Below are 26,175 nucleotides of genomic sequence, written 5' to 3'. Positions count from 1 at the left end.
GAGTACTGTCTTGTCTTCCTCTGAAGTTTACAATTTTATTACCAGAAATGTTGCTCAGTCGTCACATCACTGAGTGACTGCTGCCACCTAGTGTGCAAAAAAACAACTAGCAATAATACAGGCGTGTCTGACGTTTATCTCAGATCACACATCACAATGAACACAAAACCACAAACACCAACACACAACATGATTTGAATAAGTTAACGCATTCTGTACAAATATGTCTCTCTAACCCATCACAATATGGATCAGAAGATACATTCAAGTCAAGTAAGAAAATATAAATGCAGTATTACTCCAAATTGTTCTCCCATTCCCCGCATTGACCTCGTCCCCTGTTTGTTCTGAGCATCTCTCTTTTTCTCTGTGAGCGCATTGGATCCCCTCCGAAAGTCTCTCTCTCACAAGGTGCTCTCCAGAGTGTTGTAGTTGTCCTTGAAGCTCTTGAGCTCTAGGAAGTGCTTGGGCCTCTTGCTGCGCTGGCTGGTAGAGGGCAGGTAGGTGACCTGGATGGTGGAGGGGGTGGTGCCGCGTGCGGGGGAGCCCGTCAGGTCCTTTGCGGCACACTGGTGCTGCAGGTCCAGGCTGGTGCTGCTGGAGTAGGCCTTCACCCTGAGGTTTGGGAGAGAGAGAGAGAGTACAGTCAATAACACCCACAGAGATGAGTGGCTCCCGATTCCAGGGAACCGTTGGATTACAGTTACTCCCTCCCGGACATTACCCAATCAGTCCTTTGTTTAACGGTTCTAATGCTTTGGCAATGGTGTTTTCTTTTGACAATATAAAAACGGTTTGGAAAAAACGACATTATCCAGATACTTGCAACTTAATCTATTTCCTACACTTTTATTTACCCCACTCTTGAGGAATAGTGTGTATTCAAGTGTTTCTACCAAACTGCTTACAAACCAATGTGATGTTTGAATGTATTGTAGCGGACACAGAAACACAGACACTTACACATCCGCTAATTCATCTAGAGCTCGTTGGTATTTCAAATACTCGGCTTCCCCAAAAACCTGAAACATAAAGCAAGGTTTAACCACTGGTGACAGTACAGCAAAGGTTACTGCAGAGTTACGTGTGTCACGCTGAAAAGAGCTTTGCAATTGTGATCAATGATTCATATTCTATTCTATTCAGATCAATGTAAAATCAATACATTGGCTGCTTATGAGAGAAAGCATTGACTTTTGAATGTCCACGCTTCAATCCACAGTCTCTAATAGTGGCCCTAAACAAAACCTCAACAACAACACTCAAACACATTCCAAGCCTATTCCTCAGACCAATCGGCCAATCGGCACGCGGACTCCCCGGCTACACACCCCGGTGCCATGGCGGGCGTTGTCGTAGCCTTCCAGCAGGCGGTCGATGAGCGCGCTGCGGCTGCTCTTGATCAGGGAGTGAGAGTTGCGCAGCTCCAGCAGCCAGCTCCGGAAGCTGCGACCGGTGAACGCCCCGGGGGTGTGGCTTATCTCCTGCAGCGTGATACCTGAGGCCCAGCGACAGGTGAGGGCGGTAGAGGACATAGCATCGGTGGGGTAAACCATCTGCTGCTATTTCAAGAGTATGTTTTCATCCAAAGGGACTTAAGGTGGGATGGTCTTTTACAGGAGTAACGTAAGAAGACAGATGTGGGGGTCGAATCTAGGAGGTAAGGGTCAGGCATCTCAAGGATGATAACAGATCAGCTGAGGACATTGGAGATGGACCCCAGAACCTTTTGGCTGGGACTCTGGGGCTCTGCCCCTATATTCTGATGTTAATGCCCAATCCCATTTCTACCCCTTACCACTTCCCCTTACCCCTTCAAAACAAGGGGGAGGGGTAAGGGGTAGAAATGGGATTGGGCCTAAATGTCTAGGTTGTAAAAACTCAATAAATGAGCTTAACAGTTGTAGTTTTCTTCATGGATTTCTGGCTGATCAGAGGTTACATGGAAAGCAGTACCTTCATTATGTAACAAAAACATCTATAACTCTCTCACCTGAGTCGCGAATGGCATCAAGGGCTTTCATTCTGTACAGGTAGTTGTAGCAACCTTTGAATTACAAACATATGCCCATGACTCAAAGTCAACATGTTTACATGACAGTTATAACAATTCAACAACGAATTTGATCAGACACAAATGTGAACTGCATACAGGGAAAACAAAGCGACTCACTGATTTGTGAAGGATGCTTCAGCCTATCGTCCTCCTCTGATAACAGACGTGGCTCAAAGCGGATTTCCTGAACCTTGGTAAGCCTTGAATCGATCTTCTCCCTCAAGCCCTGTAATTCATATACTTTATTGCATCATGCTTTGATTCTTATGAAGATATTATAGGGATAACATAAGGCTATGCTCCATTGTACTGAAGAAGCCAGCACTGTTATAAATGCACAGAGGAAAGAGCGCAAAGCAGCATTACCTTAGGTGCATTGTGTCCAATGGGCGCATGGGGTCCTCGACGAGATCGCATGGCAAAACGCATAATTTGCCTCTTAACGAAGATGAATAGCAACACAAACACCTGCACATAAACGTGGTAGACTGAGCTGCTACATTGATGCGACATCCATACAGACTAATTATCTATTATTGTAAAACCAGCTGGGTTGGCCATGCAATGATACTCACCAGACTTCCATAGGCCATTACTAGAACTACATTAACTCCAGATAATGGTGAAGAATCTGCCATTATGTATTTTTATGTGTGGCACCAGGCTGAATGAACAGCTCCCTGGACCACGCAAGTTAGCAATCTAGCTAGACCATAGACACCTGACTGATGGCTAGCTATGTGCCCCTGGTTTTAATATCACTATGTACAACTAGAACTTGTAGACAGGATGCTCGCTTTGCAAAGCTACATTTCGCATTGAATTAAATCCTCTCAATTTGTATCAACAAAACGAGGTATTTCTCGTTAATGTCGCTAGCCATGAAAAATGATAACAGCACAGACGATTAGGAGACAGTATTTGCAACCCTTAACAACACCGTAATAACGTCGTAGCAGGGCAGTACAAATCGGCGGCACCTGCGCACTGGACCATTGATGATTCCTGAGATAAAACCTATTTAATACAGTCTATGGATACAACTTTGAATTCTCGTTATTATTAGGTCTTATTTGATTGAGAAATAATTTTCATTCGAAGAGACTTGCAGTATTCTGATATATAGTCTAATCTGATCAACATTTTAAAAATCATTATGTTGTCATCTTCCTTAAGACCATAACCAGTTCCATTATTTTAGGGAAATTGTGGTTGCATGTTTCTTTAAATATAAAATGAATATAATGGATAGTAAAATAGTATGCATATCACAGAACGGCGTTAATTCATGATTAAATCTTACAGTAAAAAGGGGTATTGTACAAAAATACACATTTTTGGTAGCAATATTTTTCATTTAGATTGGTGAGCATCTTTATCAGACGTAAAAAGATCCATATTCATATTCCAGCTAAAAGTGGGTTGATCACATGTCTCCGGTCCAGTTTCCTTGAATCTCTGGGTGAACCACGTGACGCAGCTATCTGTGGTGTCAGAGTGGAAAAGAAACAGGTAAATTCAGAGACTCTCGCTTGTTGTCTGCATGAGTCGGTTTGACACATTTCATCAAGTTAGCGGTGTTGACTTGAGGCTTAGAAACTAGCTCATGGTCTACATCCAACTCGGAACTCGACAGAGAGGGCTCTTGGTCGCTTGTATTACAGAATACCTAACACTGAGCAGCGTTTCTGGTCAGTATCGTGCTATTTTTCATCTTTGGGGCCTATAGGCCTTACTTGTGCCTCGTACTCTTGTATTCACAAAGCCCGAGCAGCAGATGGATTCGGGGCTCAAATTATCGAGGATTGTTCGGAGTGCGTTTGCAGATCGCTAGGTTGCTAGCTAACTAGCTAACGTCCGGTTATGGGAAAGCAGTACAAGTTAGCTTAGCTACAACCTAGCCTGTTTACGGTCAAGTCAGTCCTATTCTCCCCTTACTTATACTTGGTGATCCAACCCAATGGAGTTATTTTATTGAACGGATGAAACTTGTCTTAATGGGAGCATTTTAGGGTCCATGTTAATTTCCTGTTGATTTATCATCCAGTGGGTCGACATCACCGTAGTGAACGTCGCCTCGTTTTTTTTTTTTGCCATGAGGTGAGGCTGCGAGGAGCGGAAACCCATCGAGACTTCAAGGCTAGACCTTTCCCCTGAAGTCATAGCAGCTAGCATGTTGACCATGCGGTGGGTTAACGCTGTCGGTTGTATCCGACAGGCCCTGGCTGTATATTCTCATGCTAGCTCAAAGAGGACTTTACGTAACGATCTCCAGATTTCAGTCGAAAGTATACATGTGCGATGTTTGGGAATTGATTCGAGGCTTCAAGACGAGATGCACGGTGTAAATCCCGCATGATCCGGTTCTCGATATGAACGCGTTTATTTGATGTTGAATAATCGTTGTTGATCAAGAAAGTGGGTGTTGTTTTCGCTTCTTTATAACGTGTGGTACCCAACGGTACCACACTATGCTCTGCTCCTCTCGGATGACACCCCGCGTTTCGCATTGGCCTTTCGACACCGCCTTTATTTGATCATCTAAAGCAACTGCACCAGTACAGAATGTCTAATGCACAATAATAACTGCAATATATTGCTGTTCAATCTTTGTGGTTCAATTATAACTACTCCAGGCGTGTCCTGGATAATCGGAATAACGTTTCTGCATGGTTTGTCACATATATCTACCCAATTCTATAATAAGCTTTAAGTAAGACTTTGTTCGAGACCCAAACCAAGTTTAAGACTTTCTCTATTACATATGTAGGGTAGCACACCAGTAACATCAAGACACTAACCAATTTACTGAATGCCAACCTATTAAGAAAGATCCGTCTGACCTATTCTGAATGGATTAGCGCAACTTTAATTTGGATTTGTAATAGTTGGATGTAAAATGGCACTTACAAATGCCATGTTGCCAGTGTCTGCTTGGATGCAAGTGTTTTACATGTGAATAAGTACATGATGAGATGCAAAGTGTCCTGGATGCCAGTCAAACTCTCATCCTCCTCTAAGGCTTTTTTCCTCCATCCCCAGGTGTTTTTTCCTTTGTAAATACTGTTATTTGTATATACTGTAAATGATGACGTCCGTGGGCGGAAACCGGGCACGGAGCAACTGGGATCAGACGCAGGGCCAGACGCAGAGCCAGACACAGCACAAGCAGAGGCCCCAGGTAACGCCATCACAACCGCTAGCTGCTGTAGGAAGTAACTGGCTCCCTCGCTCTCACTGCTTTACAACCTCCTCATTTTAGTATGTATTGGTTACAGAATGTTCACAAAAGCATTTTCAGTCACCGTTTTTTCACTAGTCACCAGCTATGACCTCCACAGCAGGTCTTGATTTAAAATGCTTCTATTATTACATCTGGCGTGGGGAAGCCAAATGTGTCAACTTATGTATGGTTAAATAGCTCATTATAACTTCTATTCTTTTAGGCTACTGCTGAGCAAATCCGACTCGCACAGATGATTTCTGACCACAATGATGCAGACTTTGAAGAAAAGGTCAAGCAGGTGAGAGGAAATAAGTTGTCTTCTTATTTAGTATGTAATTCTTGATGTCCCGTTGGACGCCTGGCTCAAGTTGAAAGCTACAGGATTGGATGTCTTCTCTGTCTGGTGTTACAGACCAGTTCAATGTTTTCTGGAGGGTCCTACTTATCATTTCTCAAAGTAGTGACCTCATTGGCAGGACCTGTGCTCTAGAATTACTTCAACAAATTGACTTGAATTGACTACAACATTCAGTTTCTAATCCTAAATAATGATCCCCCTTATTAAGACAACCCTATAAAAAAAATTGCAGAGAGCTGCATTTATTCGTAGATTGTTTTGATCAGTGACTTGTGTCCATCCAATACAGAAGTCTTAATGTTCCACCCTCCCTCCTGCAGCTGATTGACATTACAGGCAAGGACCAGGACGAGTCTATGATTGCGTTGCACGACTGCAACGGGGATGTCAACAGAGCCATCAATGTGCTACTGGAGGGCAGCCCAGACACTGTGAGTATGGGCTTTGTATGGGGCCAGAGCCCCTGAATAAGTGGGGTTAGCACTGGGATAAACGAGTGCAGTGAGATTAACAATAAACACAAGTTGTAGTCACCGGGCGGAGCATAGCCCGAGCACTAGCAGGACCAGATGCTCTACAGTACAGTGAAGTGCAGTCGTATAGGGATGAATGCTTACGAGAGTAGGGTGCTTGAGTACAACAGCTTCACTCAATGGCTTTTACTAAACACATCACACCAGATAAAGTTTGAGGATGACCTTTAGCCTGGACAAATGTGCCATATCCAGAGTTGGTTATGACACTTTTGTTAAATGGCATCGTGTCACTCGCCCCACTTCAGCTTTATCAGCACCTCCACATACATTGTTTGCCGCTATGCCGTGCCGCTGTCGAAACCACTTATTGGAACGTCTGACGGACTCTGTTCGCTCTCTGTTCCCAAGGACTCGTGGGAGATGGTGGGGAAGAAGAAGAGCTTGTCGGGCCCCAAGGAGTCGATCCAGGCTGACACGGGGGAAGACGGGAAGGAGAACCGGGACAAGGGCGGCGAGAGGGACGTGGCCCGCCGTCGGGGCGGTGCTCCGCGTCGGGGGCGTGGGGCCAGCCGCGGACGCGAGTGTGAGTCCCTCCAACGCTCGTGCTCGTCTTCGTACTCATGACGAGGCGCCCCTGAAGGGTCGTTCTTTATACAGGATGTGATCTCTATACGTATACCTTTTCAGGGAAGTTTGTTTTGTCATAATGGACTGATTTGTCATTCATCAATGGCATTGACATTCATCCAGTAACTGCCAACAATACATGCTCATTCTGCATCTACATTCAGCCTAGAATTCAGTGCTTGCTTTCATCCCATTTTAAGAGGCTCTGATATTGAAAAGGTTCACCCACTTTTGCGTCGTTCATACTGCTGCTGCTGCCAGCCTCTTTATTTTCTCTTAATTGATATGTTTGGTTAATTTGCCTTTCGGATTTGAATTACCGACAACGTTGGCAGTCAGGCGCACATACAGTCAACTCATCATATCCTGTGCTGTGGTCTTGAGGCGAAGCTGGTGTGCCAGTGAAAATTAAGAGCGTGAGACATCCATCCATCGCATTATGAAAGATTGATTGCACAGCGCTTTTAGACTGTGTTGGACCTGTTTTAAGTTTCCTCTTGGTCATTTCATACCCTTTTTTTATTGTTATTGATCGAACCGTGCTACTACAGAGACTTTATCCATGCAAGGGCGAATTCGGTAAAACCGCAGCCCCAACCTGAGCAGGGCAATGATGGAAGTGCAGCGTGGTGCTTTTAGTTTGACGATGGGTCATACTTGTTCCAGATAAGTCTTGTTCGAAAGACATTGGACAATATTTCACACTATTGGCTCTTGGTTGTAATGCAAAATTGTTTGTCTTAATTATCAAAATGTGATTTTTATGTTTTGGTGAAACATTATGATGTTTGGCTTTGGCTCCAATTGCAATCCTACGGTCTGTTGAGTCGGGCGAGCTGTTGGCTTTGCCCTTGTACGACCAAAGCACCCTGACATGGGCCTCGCACGGTTGGGTGGCAGCGGCTGTTGGTAGTTTCAGGTCCACACAAGCGTAGACTCTGGACGTATTGTTATAAGTTTACACTTGCACCTATGAGTAAGACTAATGGTTTTTGAGACTTTTGGAGTTGGGCGGTAACCGGACCACCCTGCGCAATCCATCCTGGGAGCTAGCCCGGCCGCCTTGAGTTGGACGGCGACCTACCACCTTACCATAGGACCAATGTCATGCCAGCCCTTGTTTCCCCCCTTCAGTCCGAGGTCAGGAGAACGGCCTGGACAGCAGCAAGGTAGCCGGGATCGCTGGCCGAGGCATGGAGAGAGGACGACGAGGCAGAGGAAGAGGCAGGGGCGCTCTTGGTAAGTTACTTTAATACAGAGAGAAGGGGCTGGTGTTCCTTGACTGGACGACAACGGTCTGGCGGATCAAACTGTCGTGACCGTCTCTCTCGGCTTTGCTAAAACATTTGTCCTATTTCCTTGTGCGTGGGTCCATGCAGAGTTTATGGATGCGAAAATAGTGAATGACCATGCCACACCCGACTCAGCTGACTCACGTAATTTGCTTATGCAGAATCTGCCCTAAAAAAGGATTTCGACAAGTTATATGGGTAACGGCAGGAGAGACGTAAATTGACCCAGGAGTTCTCTCAGACCAGGGCCTTCCTTAATGATCTACACTTGTACATGTATATACACTTTATACTATTGTAGTTTTTAAATGTGCTTTTTGGCCACCGACGGGTGTGTTCTTCAGACCTGGACAAGCTCAAAGCATCCCGCCAAGTGTCGTCGCGTCGGTCACTTGGCTTCAGTGTCGCCAGACTTCCGGTGTGCCGGCCAAAAATGCATTAGGACAAATTGGAGCCGTGCTGTTTCTTTGGTCAGCAGAATACATACTGGCGGGTCCTGTTTATTGGCACGGCATATTGTCAAGCAACCACAAGGAAGGGTTATTGCCTGTGACACGAATACCAGATATTTGAGTTGATCAAACGGATGTATTCTGCTGACGGAATATGTCGTGTGTATGACATGCTGGACCTACCTATGCTACTGCTGTTGAAGTACAATTTGTGGCTGTTAAGGCATTGTTCTTTTCATGTGAACATTGTAATGCATCTTCATTTTTAACGATAATATGATCCCAGAATTTTGGAGTATGCAGATATATTTGGTTCAAATATTTGTTCATTAAAAAAATGACCATGTGAAATGAGTGCGCTCATTTTCCAACTCTTTCCTCTCTGAAGATGGCTCTCTCCTCCCCGGCTCCGCGCTGGCTGGAAGGCGGGGCGGCAGGTTCTCTGCACAAGGCATGGGGTAAGGAAGCACTTATACTGCCCCCCAAAAACCAGAATGCCCTCTTATCTGTTGCCATGGTCACCAGAGAGCAGGACCCCCAGCCCCCCTGCTCATTGTCTAGCGTTAATCCAAGGGAGCCTCGCCACTACGCGGGCCAATGAGACGGAGCCGTGTGGGCGGGACCCGGCGGTTGTTGTAACTCAACACCTCAGTGGCTGCATCTTGGAGCACGCTTTTGAAGGGCTCTTTTAGACTTGCAAGACTTGCAGTTAAATTTGGGACCAACCCTAACGGTAACCCTAAAACGTTACTGCTGTCTGGCCGTGGCATGTGGTTTGAGGCGCCTTTTAACTTTTTTTGTCCTGTTCCTATTCCATGTAATGTTTTGTGCTTAGTAAAGATTTTCGTTGTTTATGTGTAGAAATGATTTTAAGACGGGGCTTGTTTCCTGCTTCCGTCGTCACTATCTCTTCCTAACGAACTGCATGGTTATATTGAGTTAATTAGTGGCTAAATAATCGGCTCATTACTTAAAATCCAAACATGTCTCGAATAGGTTTGCCCTGGTGCTCTTCCTGTCCACAGTATCAACAGCACCATAACCTGTTGAGGCTGTGTGGATGTATATATTTAGTATTGCATGTGGCCTCCTTTATTTCCCCCTCCTCTTTTTTAATATCGACCCACTAACTGCCTATCGTAGTGAACTAAAACCTGCAGCAGCCACATTTCGGCTCCAAAGACACACTGCCCGACACCAGCGAGCGAGGTTCTTTTCACAAGCGAAGCCTGTCCCTCAGCCGGGCTTCAAGTTCAAGTAGCAAACTAATTTCTTCACTCTTTTAGTGTAAAAAGGTTACCAAGCGAGAATCAATTGTGTGTTCTTGTTGCACAATGTTCATTAAAGTGCGGTATTCCACATGGATCCAATGTGTTGACGACATGGCTCCCCTTTTTGTTTTGACAACGGCATATACAGTCTGTTTACAGAAGATGGGCTTTTATTACAACTACCTTACTTAAAATGCCTGCCGGGATTTGAGGCTTACGAAGCCCTTAAGCTTGCAAAGGTGTAGGAAGTGGAGAAGGTGTATGTTGCATAAGTGCTCCTCATCCATCCGCCAGGTGTGCATTTCTGCTACTGTTGAGGTAGGCTTTGCCTTCTGTAGTTGTGTAGTCGGCCACTTTAAGGGAGAGCTTACTGCACTGCTGTGTTGTATTTTGATCACGGGCAACCAGGAGTCTTCTCTACTACATCCTAGAATCAACAAAGGATGTTTTGTTTTGTTTTTGTTTGTTTTTTATATTAATTTAGTCATTCGGGACGGTGAGATTTGATGCTGGAATGTTGTTGTGTGTTTACCGTGCGTGCCGTTCCTCTCGGTACCTGGGTTAAAGCTAAATGAGCCTCTGATCGCACAGTGAGGTGGTGGCACACCTGCGGTGCCGTGTTCAGATGATGTGTTGCGAGGAAAGCCCACAGAAATGTGGGAGAGTAACCCGAGACTATGCTGTTGTTCTTTTAGACTTGCTAAAAAAAACAACCACAAATATGAAATGCATCCTTAATGACCCCGTTGTTTTGCTGCTTATAATGAATGCTATTTTTCCTCTAAAGCCAGATTGATAAAGAGGCCAGATATGATTTTGCAGGGGATACGAGGTGAGTGTACTTCCCACTGTGTGAATCTTGCTTTCCGTGTGGCGGTTTTTATTTTGAGTGCCCAACATGTGACTGATGTGACTGCTGCTGCTGCTGCTGTTGTGCGTGCGGGGAGCGTCGGGAGATGCTGCTCCTCAACACTGGGAGTAAGCGCCGGTTTGCTCGCATGCCACTGGTATGCAGACGTACGCTAGGAATGCTTACATTCTCTCTAACAAGGAGCTTCTGTCTCGAGGAGGGGGTTGAGGGGGGATTCCTCGACGGCGAGGCAATGCACGCTACTTGGGCGTGCTAGTCTGGAGCGAGCGGCGATGGTTTTCTGTCTTAACGTGGGATGTTTTGGCACGCGTATACACAACGTCCTCGGTGTAACTCACTGACGATCGGGTCGGTGGTCGGCTGTAGACGAGCTGAGAAACTGAGGGCCGCCACTGGGATGTCTTCCTGCTTCTGGGTCCTTCTTGTTTTAGCGCCTTCCTTTGCATGCCTTGACTTGCTCCGACGGTGACCACGTCGCCTCAACCCACTATCTACTTCCTGTTGTTGCTCACTTCCTCCTTGTGTTGCCCTGTTCTACAAATAGCATCTAGTTTACGCAACCGCAATGGCTTTGAGGATGTGGTGTGTTTGTGTGTGTTTACCAGGGGGGGGGGAGAAGAGGTTTATTCATATGTAAACCTAAAATAATACTAAGGGAAACGATGCATTGTTTTATAATTACATTTGCCAAGTGTTAAACGATAATTGCCATGGACGTTCTGGACAATACCTGGGTGGTTGGGGATTGGATCCTTCTGCACAGGCAGTGCAGCCCGCCCAGGCCGGCGTGCTCTTGCGTGGCGTTGTCGTCCTCGTCCAGTAAGACACAGGCACAGGCGGGGTAGTTAAGAGATTCACCACACGCTTGTCTCTCTCCCCTTTGCCAGGACCTTCAACCCGGCGGACTACACCGAGCCAGCCCAGACGGACGAGAGCTACGGCGGGGGCAGCACCTGGAACAGCACAGGAGGTGCCGAGCCCGACGACGGCACCCGTAAGTCGCCCATTGCAATGAGGTCGCTTTTAAAGTAATCATCTCAAAGGTTTTCATCACCCCCCCCCCCCCCCCCCCCCCCCGTCACTTATGTCACTAGCTATCGCCGAATGACGTAACGTCATGGGGATTGAGACTGTGGCCCATTGATGAAGGCCTTTGCAGAATTATGAATGTTAAGGACTCGGGGGTCAGTGGTGGTTTTCCATCACCCGGCAGTGGTTGTTCCGCCAGCGATGGCAGGCAGACCTAACGCAACAGGCTCTCTCTTCAACTCGCTTGTGTGTGTGAAGCGGTCTCTGCTAGTTGTCGTCAGAATAGCAACTGCCAACCGACTGTCACAGAGGAGACACTGTTTGGATCGCGAAAGAAAACTCGTCTTCAGGATTTAAACTCGAATGCATCCTGTTGAAAACGAGCCCCCCTGACAAGACTACTGAAGTCCGGCTAAATAAATGATAACGGGTTTAAATATATCACCTTTGCTGGATTGGCGTGACCTACTGTTGTGCACGCACCTCGTTAACCGCGCGGCGTGTTGCTTCACAGGGTCTGAGCTCACCCCGGGAGAAGCTGCAAATTACCAGCCCAAGTTCGACTCCGCTCCTGGTCAGTCCGTTGCCCTTTTTTTTTTTTTATTCCTCCACCATCCCGATACATATTTCCCTTTGAAGCTGCGGCGTGTCGGGGATATCAGTGTTGTTGCCTTTGATCCGCAGGGCCCTGGAGGTCTGCCACGGAGGAATGGGGCACAGAAGACTGGAATGAGGACGTGAGTACCACCCTCCCCCCCCCCTCACAACATCAGAGAGAAAGGTCTCGGTTTGATCCCCACATGACCAGGTGCCGGGTCTGTAGGGTTCTAATATCTGGTGTTTGTTTTGTTGATCCTGCAGTTGTCTGAGACCAAGATCTTCACGGCGTCCAATGTTGCGGTGGCCGCCGCGCCTCCACCTCAGGAGAACGTCACCATCACCAAAGGACAGAGGTGGGTGGAGTCGTTTGTGTTGACGTCTGCTCTCGGGGGTCTCCGTGTACGTCGCTTGACGGCTGCCGATACTCGATATGTGATGAGCACACCGGGAAAAGCGTTTGTCGATCTCGCCCACGTTCAAGCGCAGTAAAAAAAAAAAACTCCACGTTCAAAGTCGAGTTTAACCAGAGTGCCGCTTCAACCCTACTTCCCCCTTATTTATTTATTTCGCTGTTGGTTAAAAATAAACCCTGCGGCCCACCGTGTTCCATTGTGCGGTGTTGCCCCAGTCTGAACTCTCTCCGCCTCTCCCAGGATCGACCTGGCGGTGTTGCTGGGCAAGACCCCCCCGGCCGCCGCCTCCGAGGCCGAGGCCGCGCCCCAGGAGGCCGGCCCGCCCGCCTCCCTCAACCAGTCGCTGGTGTTCAGCAACTCCAAGCAGGGCGTGCCCCTGTCCCCGGCGGCCCCCGGCGCCCCGTACTCCCAGCAGCACAGCATGGTGAGGGCCCCGCAAGCGCTTTGCTGTTTTTAAGAATGGATGAGTGTTTGATCAACTCTGTGATTTATGCCCGGCATGAAACCAAAAAAATGAGCCATCTGCATGGCCGAGCATTGCACTTCACTGTGAGACGGGAGATGTGGTGGCCTCCCGTCACTGTACTCATTCAGCCATTGCCGTTCATCCTCCCTGCCAGCAGTAGTACTCTGCTGTGATCTGACGCATCGCCCTTTCCCCCCCCCCCACCGGCGCTGCAGGTCAACATGCTGAGCAAGGGCTTCGGGGACGTGGGCGGCCCCAAGGGCGGCAGCACGGGGACCACCACCGGCTCTCAGTTCCTGGAGCAGTACAAAACGGCCCAGGCACTGGCCCAGCTGGCAGCCCAGCACTCTCAGGTGGCCCCGCCCGGCGCCAGCCCCTCCTCGTGGGACACCGGCGCCTCAGCCCTGGGCCAGTATGGTGAGACGGAGAGACGCACGCCGACGGCCACACCAGACTAGGTCATATGATAGACCTCAAAGCTCCCGTATTACACCATCAGGTATGAGTGGGTGTTTTAGTGACATCCCAAGTGTCCACCTAGAAGTATGACGGAGAGATGAGCAGCGTTTGCTGCAGTCCACTGGGTAGGCTGGTAGACTGATCTATCCAGCACACATCTGGGTGGACATGCCCACTTGTGAGGCTGATTTTCGTAACGGCCAATCACACTCAAACCAGGTGGTATAATATGGGACCTTTTTTTTTTTTTTACCAAATATGGTTTGTAATCTATTATTAGCATCCGATGCAATTCCTCCTGACCTGCGTTCCACCTCGGGTTCACCCGCTCGCAATAGTTGTCTCCAAGCGAAACGCCATTTGACTTGCAAATCATGCCCTCCGCGTCCGCCTAATCCCGGCGACACTCATCCCCGTTCCGTGTCCTCGCTCCGCAGAGGCGAAGCCGGAGCCCGCCGCTCACAGCCCCTTCACCAAGCGGCAGCCCTACCAGGCCACGGCCGCCACCTCCTCCATGCTGGACGCCTTCCTGCCCAGCGCGCCCTCGCCGCACGCCGTGCCTCCGCCCGCCTCCTGCCTGCCCAAGATGACGGGGCCGCCCTCCTCCTCCTCGTCCCTGGGCCAGCAGCAGGCGTCGCCCGGCTCCTCGGACACCCAGGGCTCCAGCCCGCTGCCGCTGCAGCAGCACAAGCTGAAGCAGCAGAAGAAGAGGACCTCCATCACCACCAAGGTAGGCCGGAGGAAGTTGGAGTCAAGACGTAGAGAGGGGATGTCAGTTGGTGGTTTACACTGGTGACTGGTTTTGAGGCCGTGAAGCACCCTCCACCGATGCGTTACCGTTGTTGTTTCGTCTGCTCCCGGCAGTTGGAGTTATACATATTTGCCGGGACTTGTAAAGCTGCCTTGCACAACCCTGAAAGAAGTATAACTGTCAGTCAGGACCTTTGGAAAATGCCTAATATGGAGATGCACTCGCCACCCAGAATGCATTTCTTCCTGTTTACTAAACAACGGAGGCGGGTCATTCTGCTAACCCGTACCTCGTACCACCTGAAGGCCGTTAGAGGCACTACAGGTTGGTCTACTGCCTGGCCGTCACAAACGGATGCCATGGTCGCAGCTTATCTGAAATAGGATTAGGCCAACCGCCAATGCCGGGCCCTGAGCCTGAGGCGTGAAACCGTTTTAATAAAACCCTGATACTGGACTGCTAAGTGTTGCCAGGCCGACCGCCAGAGACTGTTTTTGGTTGGTGGAGTTGTCAGGTTGCCCTGTTTAGCGTTAGAAATGTCAATGTTTCCGTTGCATAAGAACCTTATGGGAGGGTAATGATTGTTCCAGGAATTAGTCAAACCCTCGGGCGTTACCAGGGAAACAAAGTTATGGCTTGTGAAAAACTTTATATTTGGATTGTAAAACGCATAAAAAAAAAATATGAATGGTCATAATTTATTTTCTTTGGCAAGTGACATGGTATAAGCAGGATAATGCCCTTTGAGGTGTCCTACATTAGTTCCATCTGTTAATTCTTGTTTATTTGAATGGGAAAAAATGTTATCGGTCCAAATGTTAAACAATCAACTTTGACCCTCGGCAACGAATAATCCGATATTCTGTCCCATCCCTAGTGTCAATAATGCAACGTGATCTTCTGTGTTGTACAAAAACGTGTAGGCCCTGCTGAATGGCATCTTCTTGTTTTGAAAGGTCTGTCTTTGAACTTGGCTCAATGGGTCTGGTCGGAGCCTATTGATGTAACCTTGTCCTCTCAGGATGATGCACACTTTGTGTCCACGACTGTCTGACGAAGAATTCCCTCAATGAAATTGGAGCCGTGTGTTTTCGTGACCCGTCATGAAAAGCGTTCCCCCCCCCCCCGCCCAGATCCCCGCCATGGCAGTGGAGATGCCGGGCTCCTCGGACATCTCCGGCCTCCATCTCCAGTTCGGAGCTCTGCAGTTTGGAACAGAACCGGTGCTACAGGAGTACGACCCCGCTGCCGCCCCCAGCCACCAGGCCCAGAGCAGCCTCTACGCCGCTCCCAGCAGGTGGGGACCCCTCTCGGCCCTTAGCATGACTGGGAGGTATGAGGATTTAGGATTTGAGACGCCACACTCTGCATCTTGATTGCTTACTTTGTACTTTTGCCCGATGTCTTTGGCTCCGTCTTCTATCAGCCTTTTGTGACACGTTTTTCCGGCCTCTACTCTGGGACGGTTTTGTAATACAATAGACGTCCTCTTAAGTGTCCATCGTATGTGAACGGTGTGGTCCTCCCGTCCCTCCAGTGAGTCGGTCCCAGGCCTCCCCAGCCCCACCCAGATGGAGATGTACGAGCAGAGGGCCTCTCAGACGCGCCGATACCCCTCCTCCGTCTCCTCGTCTCCCCAGAAGGACATGCAGCCCAACGTAGGACAAGTCCCCCCGTGCTCGCACAAACCTGTCGTCTTGTTTACGTTCCCCATGTCATTTATTTTTATAGTCATTTTATTGCCACCGCTCACTCATACTCTAGCCTGTTGTGATCAAGGAGAAGCCCTTATTTGAACCTTGTTTTAAACAGAATGGCTTCCATTCAATGCAGACGGGACCATCTGGGGACGGTGAGTTTTCACCGTCTTTTATGTTTTTGTACTGATGGTATTGACTGAGAAAATCAATGAAAAAAATAAATAAATAAAAATCCAATCCTCTTTGGATTTACTTCAAGTAAAGGATTCCTCTAACCCCACTCAGCTGCAGGCGGCTCTGCAGCCTCTGGGAAGCTGGTTTCTGAGGCTCTCACAACGGCGTCGGCCTCCGGCATGGGCACTCTGACGGACACTGGCCCCACCTCCTTGATGACCACAGCCAATCAGATGGCCCACGCTGCTCTGGGCCACAGCGAGGAGCTGACCCAAAGCAGTGTCACCCAGCCCCAACACATCAAGTAAGATGAGGCGCTCGATGTAATTATTAGAACCTGTTCAGCTGATGTTTACTCCCAAGGAAATTAACCCCGTCTATTTCCTCCACAGCTCGCTCTCTTCCCAGCAGGGCGGTCACCCCCAGTCTTCAGGGAGAACGGGCAACCCCAGCTTAATGGTGAGCCGTTTTCGAGGGCCTCGCTGCTCATTAATCAACCAATGCAGATATGCGTCGGCAAATCACATTTTAAATGATGCATTAGTCTCTCCAGCGCCAGCCCTCTTGGAACCCTAATGGCCCTTTTATCTCTGACCACATCCCTAACGGACTCGTCTCTCTCCCCCCCCCCCCCTCCCCTGATTCTCCAGCAGCACCAAGGCATGGACGGCGACGGCGGCCTCCACTCCTCGTCCTCCTACGCCTCCTCGTCGGCCCCCTCCTCCTACTCGGTGGCCAGCTCCACGCACGTGGCCCTGGGCGCCATGCCCCAGGTGCTGTCCATGGGCGCCACCACCATCTCGGCCCCCTCCGGCCTGGGGCCCGTCAGCAGCCTGGCCATGGGGCTGAACGCCGCCTCCATGTGCCAGCCCATGGGTGGTGTCGGGCCGGGCGCCGTCTCCATCGCCCCCCCCGCCTCCTCCTCCGTCGCCTCGTCGCTGCGCGGCTCAGTCTCCTCAGGTAGCGGGGTGGGGCTGGGGGGGGGGGGGGGGTCTCTACGTCCGTTCTTGTTTCCTTCTTAGTCCATTTTTTTCTTTTTTAAGCAGTTATATTTGTTTCCTTATTTATCGCATATTTTCCTTTCTTTGTTTCTTTCCCTCCTTTGTGAGGTGTAATGAGGACTGGCTGGGGAAGTGCACACCAGATGGATGTTAGCCTTTTAAAAGCTGCGTTTACTGCAGCGTACATGTGGTGAAGCAGTGCTGATCTCAGAGTCCCTTTATTGCAGCAGTCACATCCTGACTGTGAAATTGATGTGAAAGACGATATGAAAGTCCTTTACAACATGTCTGTGTATCAAGGGTGGTGGTGTTTTAACGGCACCCATTTCATTGAGCCGCTTTGTGCAGACAAACCTGCACTGTATAGCCTGACATCTGAATGATGGCAGGAGACGCTAAACACAGTAATGCCTCTGTGGCTGACTCTAGATAAGGTTTATATCCCCTTCCCTTTCTCGTACAACTTTTCTTTGTGCTCAGTTGAAACAAAATGGCTTTATCATCATCCTTTGTCACTGATTCATGTAAATTTGTGATCTATGTGACGGGGATCTTGACTGTAAAGTAGAAAACAGGGAGCGCATATGATGCACCAACTGCAGCAGCCTGTTCCAACTCGGCACAAGAGTACTTGTTGTTCAATCAAAACCCTTTGGTGGTTCGTTGTTCACATTACCTGTCTCTATTCCCCCCCCCCCCCCAGGAAAAGCACCACCCAACCTGCCCCCCGGAGTGCCCCCTCTGCTCCCCAACCCCTACATCATGGCCCCTGGACTACTTCACGCCTACCCTGTAAGTCCCTCTCACCCCTCGGGGCTACGCCACGGCCCGGAGCCTCGTACGCAGTGGGACCCGAGACAAAGGGCTCCTCCATTGTTTGCACCAACATGTCCTGCTCGGCCTCTCTTGGGGTTAGCGGTGTGTGTGTGTGTGTGTGTGTGTGTGTGTGTGTGTGTGTGTGTGTGTGTGTGTGTGTGTGTGTGTGTGTGTGTGTGTGTGTGTGTGTGTGTGTGTGTGTGTGTGTGTGTGTGTGTGTGTGTGTGTGTGTGTGTGTGTGTGTGTGTGTGTGTGTGTGGGTATGCCGCATGACGGCGGCGTGTGTATGCCGCATGACAGCAGGGGACACCAGATACAGTCACACCTCGACCTCTGGTCGTACAGAACGAGCCGCCACACGTATTCTGTCTCTTCCACACTTCCCCTTTTTTGAACTTGTGTTGCCCAGGGAAACGGAGCAGGTGGGGGGGGGGGGGGGGGGGGGGCTTCTCTTAGATTGGTGTAGTCCTCCAACCCCCCCTGCTGGTAGATTGTCTCTGGGAGTCGTTGATGCTGTGGGCCTGCCACAAAAGGTTGCGTGGGGGCGTACCTTCTCAAACAATATTGGTCACAACAGTTTGCTGTGCGTTGGTTGATTTAATCTTGTTCCTGTTCACGAGCAAAACACAAAAAAAAAGATTATTGTAGAAAATGCACCAGAAATGCCCATTTGTCGCTCATGTTGTATACATTTGTTGCCACTGTATTCGAACTCCTCTGATGCTTCCTGCCCTGTCTGGCCAGCCTCAGGTGTATGGCTACGATGACCTGCAGATGCTCCAGGCCAGAATACCCCTGGTGAGTTGAAACGCACTCATTTGTACCGAGGCATTATCACATGGGTTAACGGTGTCTTGACGCCTTCCATTGAAAACCTTTTATTTTTTTGTTCCGTTCCTGTCCTTGCCTCAGGACTACTACAGCATCCCGTTCGCAGCGCCAACAAACGCACTTACAGGCAGAGACGGCAACCTGAACAACAACCCGTACTCTGGTGAGTACCCCTCCCCCTCCCAAGCCTCTCCGGTTACGACTGGCCGGATGCACACACCTGGGAACATTGTTCTGCGTTTCCATGGTGAGGCAGGGTGGCTGGCTGGGATGCAGTCTGACCCCCCCCCCCCCCCCCCCACACACACTCACCCGCTGAGGCTGTCTGGAACTAACGAGCTGTGTCATGGAAACACTCAGTCGTCCCCCCTGGACTCTGTTCATTGACATGCGTGCAGTTGAAATGCATTATGGGATGCCCTTTGTCTTGTTAAATCATGGCTGCTCTCTAGCACTTTTAAGACTCAATGACTCTTGATCGTTTGAATTTGTTTAATGTCTTTTAGAACCTCGGTCATCTCTAATGGCACAAGGTTAATCGATCAGCGATGACGTTTCTAAACTCAGTCCTCCTCCGACCCCCCCCCCCCACCCCCACCCCCACCCAGGCGATCTCTCAAAGTTTGGCCGCGCCGACACCTCGTCTCCGGCGCCGGCCACCACCATGGCCCAGAGCCAGCAGAACCAGAGCCAGACCCACCACACGGCCCAGCAGACCTTCCTGAACCCCGCCCTGCCCCCCGGCTACAGCTACACCAGCCTGCCCTACTACACCGGCATGCCGGGCCTGCCCAACACCTTCCAGTACGGGCCCGCCGTGTTCCCGGTGAGAGGCTCCTCCGTCGTGTTCACTCATTCAGCGTCGCTCTCCCTGGGTTAAACATCGAATACTGAAGGCCACAGATAATAATTATAACCAGAACATAGTTTTTGTATTAAAATTAATGGAAATGTATCGTCAAGTGATTCCATTTGATATACAGAAGGGGCACTCTGATCTGCAACGATGTGTTGTGCACACCAACCTTCCCTATGTGGCAGTCCCGTCTAGAGTCTGTGTGCCACAGACATGATGGTGATGGATGGCATGAAACGCTTCACCCTCAGACCTCTGTGGCTGACTGCATGAGGAGGCACTGCTATTAGAAAGGCCATGTGGTCGCCCTAGTGCCGGGCGGACTTATTTGAAAACCCTGTCCCTGTAGAGACGTAGACAGGGATAACTCTGTCTGCTGCTCCCAGCACAGCAAAGTCCACTGGCACTTGTTTGCTTTGCCCCATGTGTCCTGGCTCAATATTGATTGGCTGCGTTTTTCCTCACTTCAATTAAATGTTGATGTCAAACTGTGGCATTTTGGAATTGACCGGCTCTGTTCCCCAGGTTGCTCCTACCTCGTCAAAGCAGCACCCTGTGAACGTCGGAGTCAACGCCTCTGCCACGCCCTTCCAACAGGCCGGTGGCTACGGCTCCCATGGTTACAGCACTGGTAAGGCACCAAAACAGTGCGCCCGTCTCGGTGAAAACGGCACGCGTCTCTCACCAACCTCAGATGCTCTGTGTTGAACCCTATGGCCCGTTCCCTCGGGGCTTTGAATACATTAACACTCTTCCCCCACGCCGAGCCTGGGACGCCGTCTAATCACCGGGCTCTTATGCAGTACGTGTTGGCTTTGTCTCGTACTTCCGTCTCCTGCCATTGGAAACGGCCCGTTTTGGAAACCCTGCTTTCTGTCAAATGTGTGTGGCTGCTGCCTAGCACAAAGAGCTGTCATTAATATGCATGAGTTTAATTGTTCCACAATGCCTCGTGATCAACGGCACGGTTTCCAAATGTGGAATCTGAGCAGCCGGTATCCCTTTGGTGTCGCTTCACTAGCATCCCTAGCTGCGATCAATCTAGAATGTATTGTATTTAATTTGAAGGAATGACTTATCTGGGGGCATGTCGTCCGTCGCGGGCTGTAGCCTTTCAATACAGTATGTGTTTTAAAGGATGTCTGCGTTCATTCCTAGTCGTTAGTTCTGATAACCGATATCTCGCCTTGCTTCTACTTCCCGTCCTTTTTTCTTTTTCGCTTTATACAGTGACTGCGTCACATGTCGTCCGGCTATCTTTTCTTTAATAGATATACCTCTCACCGTCTTCATGCGTGTTCATGCTGCACCGGCATTCACCCTGCTACAGCCTCATAGCCTTCCCTCGTGTCCCCTCCCCATATGCCCACTCCCCTGCCAGGCTTGGGTCAAATGGTATTACCCAATTATTCTACCCCGCTCTCATAACAGATGGGCATGACCACATAGCAAGCAATGTGTCTGAAGGCTGAGCCCGGCCCTGGAAGGTCCTCTGAATCCCCCTTCCTCCTTAGATTGGTTACCTGCCAGGGCCAGTTTCTTTCTATGCTTTGCCTGGTGTTGTAAAGAAGATAGATCCCTGCACAAAACAAATGAAAAGCTGATACAAGCATGAAAAATATTAATTGAGAAACAATGAATAGTTTGCAAACACCATTGGCCCTAGCCTGTGCATTCCCCTCTGTATCTACTGCTCTGGCTGGGTGTCTCGGCTGTTGTCTAGTGCTTCGTGATGGTTTTCTATTGTTGTGAATGTTTTCTAGTGCTTTGACTGTTCAGTGCTGTGTGAATGTTGTCTAGTGATTTGAATGTTTAGTGCTGTGTGACTGTCTAGTGCTTTGATTGTTCAGTGCTGTGTGACTGTTGTCTAGTGCTTTGACTGTTCAGTGCTGTCCGACTGTCTAGTGCTTTGACTGTTTGGTGATCTGTGACTGTTGTCTCGTACTGTGTTTGACTGTTGTTTAATGCTGTTTCTGACTTGTCTGATGCTGTGGCTGCGGCAGTGCGTATGACTGTTGTCTGACTGTTGTCTGATGCTGCGGCAGTGCGTATGACTGTTGTCTGACTGTTGTCTGATGCTGCGGAAGTGCATATGACTGTTGTCTGACTGTTGTCTGATGCTGTGGCTGCGGCAGTGCGTCTGACTGTTGTCTGACTGTCTGACGCTGTGGCTGCGGCAGTGCGTCTGACTGTTGTCTGACTGTTGTCTGATGCTGTGGCTGCGGCAGTGCGTCTGACTGTTGTCTGACTGTCTGACGCTGTGGCTGCGGCAGTGCGTCTGACGGTCTGATGCTGCGGCAGTGCGTCTGACTGTTGTCTGACTGTTGTCTGACTGTTGTCTGACGCTGTGGCTGCGGCAGTGCGTCTGACTTTGCTGATGCTGTGCGACTGTGCCTGACTGTTGTCTAATGCTGCGGCCAGTGTGGCTGACTGTTGTCTGACGCTGTGGCTGTCTCTGACTGTTGTCTGACGCTGTGGCTGTCTCTGACTGTTGTCTAACGCTGTGGCTGCGGCTGTGTGTCTGACTGTTGCAGGCTATGAGGATGTGGGCCAGGCGTCAGGGAGTGGGGATTTCTGTAAAGGTGGATACGGCACCGTGGCCGCCGCCGCTGCTTCCGCGCAAATCAAGCCCGCCACCTCTGTCACGGGGCCCGGAGTCGGTGAGTGCTGCCCAGAGCCCGCCCACCCCCTCGCGCTCGCTCCCTCTGGGACTCGAGCCGCTGAAGGGGCCCTCCGACCGCCCCCCCCGCTTGTGGTCCTCGGCCACTCGCTGTGTTTGGTTCAGCCCCTGCAGAGAGCGCCCTAGAGATCTGGTGGGGGTCCTGAACGGCCCACCAGCCTGGTCCGCTAGCCTCGCCCTCCTCCTCCACCCACCCTTCATCACACCCACCCACCCACCACGGCTACTCGTCCCATTGGCTGTTTGATTATCCCTGGGGTCATTGGCTCCCTGTTAAAAAAAAATTAAAAGGGTTGAGTGTCGAACGTTGAGCAGGTCCCGAGAAGCCCCTCCCCCGTCCGTGTCTGTGTGCCGCTTGCATGCCGCCCATGGCTTGAGTTTTTTTTTTTTTTTTTGTGACGATTCGTCACGTTCTGTGGCTACGGAGGACGAGTCGTAATGCGAGGGGAATGCAAGCGTTCCAAGAGAACAAATCGTATATCAGAACTAGTTAACGGCACACCGTTTTCTACACGGGTTTGCCGTGTTTGAGTAATACGATCAATGGTTATTTTGAGCACACCAAGCTGCCCTGGTTAGCCTGACCAGTGGCCATCCAGGTAGTCTGTGTGTGCTACAGGAAGGACGGCTGTAAACACTGAACGCAGTAATGCCTCTGTGGCTGAGCTGGAGAGGAAGAACTGCCACACTACGTCTTGTATTCTCATTTTAATTTAAAGTTTTTCGTTATTGGCTTCTGCATATTATATTCTGCTTTTGGTTTTGAATCTTTCCCAACTGATCTTGGTTTATCAAGGCATGGGCAGACGATGGGTTGATGATGTAAAATGGATCGAAGTCCTGCTGTTCACGGATGTTTACAGTGGCCATCGTGAGAATGATGAGACCCTCTACAAACAAAAACATTGTTTTTTTTCAGAAAGTAAAATCCCTAATGTACTGTAGTTAATTTTAGGTGTCAGGAACCTGTCCGGGGTAGCCCGGTATGTAGTTGCTCTACAAAAGGTATGTCCTCTACAAATGCCCTGAGTCAGTTTGTGTTTGTCCATTCTTTTTACAGGAGTCTCCGTGACCTCAAGCAACACTGGCGTACCAGATATTTCAGGGTCTGTTTACACTAAGACGCAGGTCAGTACTATCTGTGTTTACTAGCTGTATCATTATCTTAGCCTCATGTCAAGATTCGTAATAGTACTACCTTAAACTCTATGTATGAATCTGAAATTCGTTCTCATTGCTGAGCCCATTTAGCCATAAGTGGTAACCACCTGATAGCCCAAACTGACTACACAATGGTACCAATGGGCTAAAGCAAGCTATTCTTTTTGAACTACGGCACTCGGGAGCATGCCGAGATGTCATTTCCTTCCGGTTTGTGCATGTCAAAGGCCACTTTGCTTTTCAAACAAGTGCTAGTTCATCACATGACTCTGGTATTCAAATAAGCTTTAACTCGTCCGTGTCTGTTTCCGTTGCCCAGCAGTCGTTCGACAAGCAGGGTTTCCACGCCGGCACGCCCACCGCCTCCTTCAGCCTGCCCTCGGCCCTGGGCAGTGGGGGCCCCATCAACCCTCCGGCCCCCGCCGGCTACCCCCAGGCCCCCTTCATGCACATCCTGGCGCCGCACCAACAGCAACACTCTCAGATCCTGCACCACCACCTGCAGCAGGAAGCACAGGTAGAGTCCCCGGCCCCGGGTTGGTTCTAATGGCTCGGGGGTAGTGTTCCCCCGTCGGAGACTGACTCCCTCCCCGGTCTCTTCTGCCCCTCTCTCCAGACGGGCACAGGGCAGCGCAGCCAGAACGCATCTCTCCAACAGAAGGCCCAGATCAACAAGTCGGCGTACAACAGCTACAACTGGGGAGGGAACTAACTACGAGAGGCGCTGCGTCCGCCGTCGGCAGCAGCCCTGCCCCTCCCAAAGTCTCGGCAAAGAGTGCAGCTACAAAGTTGTTGTTGCCACTCTCTTGTCTCTCTCCCACCACCACCGTACAAATTGACCACATGTGACCCCTGGCCCGTGTCTCTCTGGGATGACACCGTTATGACATGGACTTCCCTCTCCAGCCACTGTGCTCTGCAGCTTCTGATGACGGAGCGCTGCATGGCTGGACAGGAGAAGGACCTGTCGGCAGTGGAGGGGGCCGGAGCGTGGTGTGTAGCTTTAGCTAGATGTTGGTAAAAGAGGTGAACTATGTCACTGTTGGGAAGTTTGTAAATCTCTCCATCCTATAACCTTACCTCCCCCATTTTTTTCCAGTTGTAACATAGAAGTGTTTTCTAACTGACTGTTTTTGGGTTGTACTTTTTTTTTGGTTTTTGTTTTCCCCTTATTTTCTCCTTTTTAATTGATGGGGAGAAGCGAACTTTCTTACGGTGAGGAACAGGCTGGTTTTGTATATCTCACCATGAACTCCTTGTCCCCCCCCCCCCCCCCAACACGCACACAAAGACACATCTTCAGTCCCGCTAACATCTTTACAATGTTGACTTTTTTTTCTTTTGTACGCTTATTTTAAGTTCAAAGATAATGAATCTCTAAATTGGCAGAGTTGTGATGTTTATTTGTACTAAATATAGATATATTATAAGTAAAGATGTATAAGAAAGCTCACTGGCTTGGAATGCGAGGAAAGTGTATTTTTTTTGTTTTCCATGTGTCTGCACGTGTGTTTGGACATGAAGAGGCCATGGGTGTGTACAGCGCCGTCTGTTTGGTTGGTGTTTTTGCGTTTGGACTAGGGACAGGATTTGTGATGGCGTGTGAAGTCACTGGCCATGGTCCAACTATGTACAGCATGGTTTAAATGAATTAAGGGAAACCGAAAGAAAATTCCAATACCATTCTGCAAGCAATGTCGAGAGGGAACGTCGTGGGCGACTCACACACCCAGTTTGCCTTCTTGCGTGTTTCTTTATTTTACCCCCTATATTCTCCTACCCTTAGCCTGTCTGCTCACATACTGTATGGAACGATGCAGAGTTAAGTACTGATGGACAGAATTGTACAATGGGTTTATTTCGTCTGTATTTTTTTTTTCCTTTTTGTACTGTGCGTTTTAAGATTTAAATGGATGAACTTGTCTTGTACATATATATAAAAAAAAACACAAGTACTGTAGTCCTTGTTTGTCGGCTTTTCCCTGCCCTCTTCAGATCCTTGCAGACTTGTTAGCTTTTTGTTTTGAAATGTTTTTTATTTTGTAAAAAATATATAAATATTAAGTAAATAAACGGGAAAGACATTTTCATCACTTTGGATGTGAATGTCTTTTTTAAGAAACTTTATTTTTGTATCTGATGTTGCTTGTAAATACAGCATTTTTATCCAAATTAAGCTTGAATGTGATGTCGAGAACTGGAATGGGCTTTGCAAGTTATTGAGTCTGCTTACAATTGTAATATTAGTTTGAAATAGATGTAACATTTGAAACCAATAGCAATGGATTCAAGGAACCATAAGGATATAGGTCTAAATACATTTAAGTCAGAGGGCATCTGATAGCTAATTGGGCATTCACTATCTTGTAATTAACTCTGAAATAAAAGAAGAACCAAATAAAACTCAAACAATATTTCTCCATATCGTTTGCATTTTGTTTACTCTGAATCCCTATCAGCTAAGCCCAGCTGTATTTAAGGGGCAGCCTCTCAAAACTCTTGCCAAAAACAATGAAACAAGACTGCAGTGCCTGAACTGTTTTCATGCCAAGTGCAAAATCCATTACATCAATATTTCGCTAGAATGAACCATCGGATAAAGTAGTGTT

The 26,175-nt window shown here is 49.0% G+C and overlaps 2 protein-coding genes across 13 annotated transcripts; one reads left to right on the top strand and one right to left on the bottom strand.

Moving 5' to 3' along the window:
• Positions 1 to 3: 3 nt before the first annotated feature.
• LOC132450754 (protein C1orf43 homolog) lies at positions 4 to 3,324 on the bottom strand. The gene is made up of 7 exons (XM_060042847.1): positions 2,632 to 3,324; positions 2,423 to 2,524; positions 2,174 to 2,282; positions 1,994 to 2,047; positions 1,332 to 1,498; positions 964 to 1,022; positions 4 to 615 (listed from the first exon to the last, which is right to left on the bottom strand). Exons 1-7 carry the CDS (start codon positions 2,692 to 2,694, stop codon positions 405 to 407), a joined length of 765 nt encoding a protein of 254 aa, XP_059898830.1. The 5' UTR covers positions 2,695 to 3,324; the 3' UTR covers positions 4 to 404.
• Positions 3,325 to 3,453: 129 nt separating this feature from the next.
• Positions 3,454 to 25,988, top strand: ubap2l (ubiquitin associated protein 2-like). Of its 12 annotated transcripts, none has more exons than XM_060042755.1 (30): positions 3,454 to 3,568; positions 5,099 to 5,237; positions 5,503 to 5,580; positions 5,961 to 6,071; positions 6,525 to 6,699; positions 7,878 to 7,982; positions 8,876 to 8,945; positions 10,546 to 10,590; positions 11,517 to 11,623; positions 12,173 to 12,232; positions 12,343 to 12,395; positions 12,520 to 12,611; positions 12,912 to 13,095; positions 13,353 to 13,554; positions 14,034 to 14,326; positions 15,481 to 15,644; positions 15,885 to 16,005; positions 16,160 to 16,199; positions 16,333 to 16,525; positions 16,614 to 16,680; positions 16,872 to 17,181; positions 17,926 to 18,014; positions 18,789 to 18,836; positions 18,951 to 19,032; positions 19,478 to 19,695; positions 20,251 to 20,356; positions 22,260 to 22,385; positions 23,466 to 23,533; positions 23,889 to 24,083; positions 24,183 to 25,988. In XM_060042755.1, the coding sequence occupies exons 2-30, from the start codon at positions 5,142 to 5,144 to the stop codon at positions 24,276 to 24,278; spliced, it is 3,594 nt and encodes a 1,197-aa protein (XP_059898738.1). In that variant the 5' UTR covers positions 3,454 to 3,568; positions 5,099 to 5,141; the 3' UTR covers positions 24,279 to 25,988. The 12 variants fall into 12 exon arrangements, with proteins under 12 accessions (XP_059898738.1, XP_059898735.1, XP_059898737.1 ...); XM_060042752.1 differs by having other exon boundaries at positions 3,455 to 3,568; positions 16,875 to 17,181; positions 18,783 to 18,836; positions 23,886 to 24,083; XM_060042754.1 differs by having other exon boundaries at positions 3,455 to 3,568; positions 23,886 to 24,083.
• Positions 25,989 to 26,175: the final 187 nt, after the last annotated feature.

This window comes from Gadus macrocephalus, chromosome 22, assembly GCF_031168955.1.
Source record: "Gadus macrocephalus chromosome 22, ASM3116895v1".
Lineage (NCBI taxonomy): Eukaryota > Metazoa > Chordata > Actinopteri > Gadiformes > Gadidae > Gadus > Gadus macrocephalus.
The sequence above is the reverse complement of the archived record's forward strand: the minus strand, read 5'-3'. Positions and strand labels throughout refer to the sequence as shown.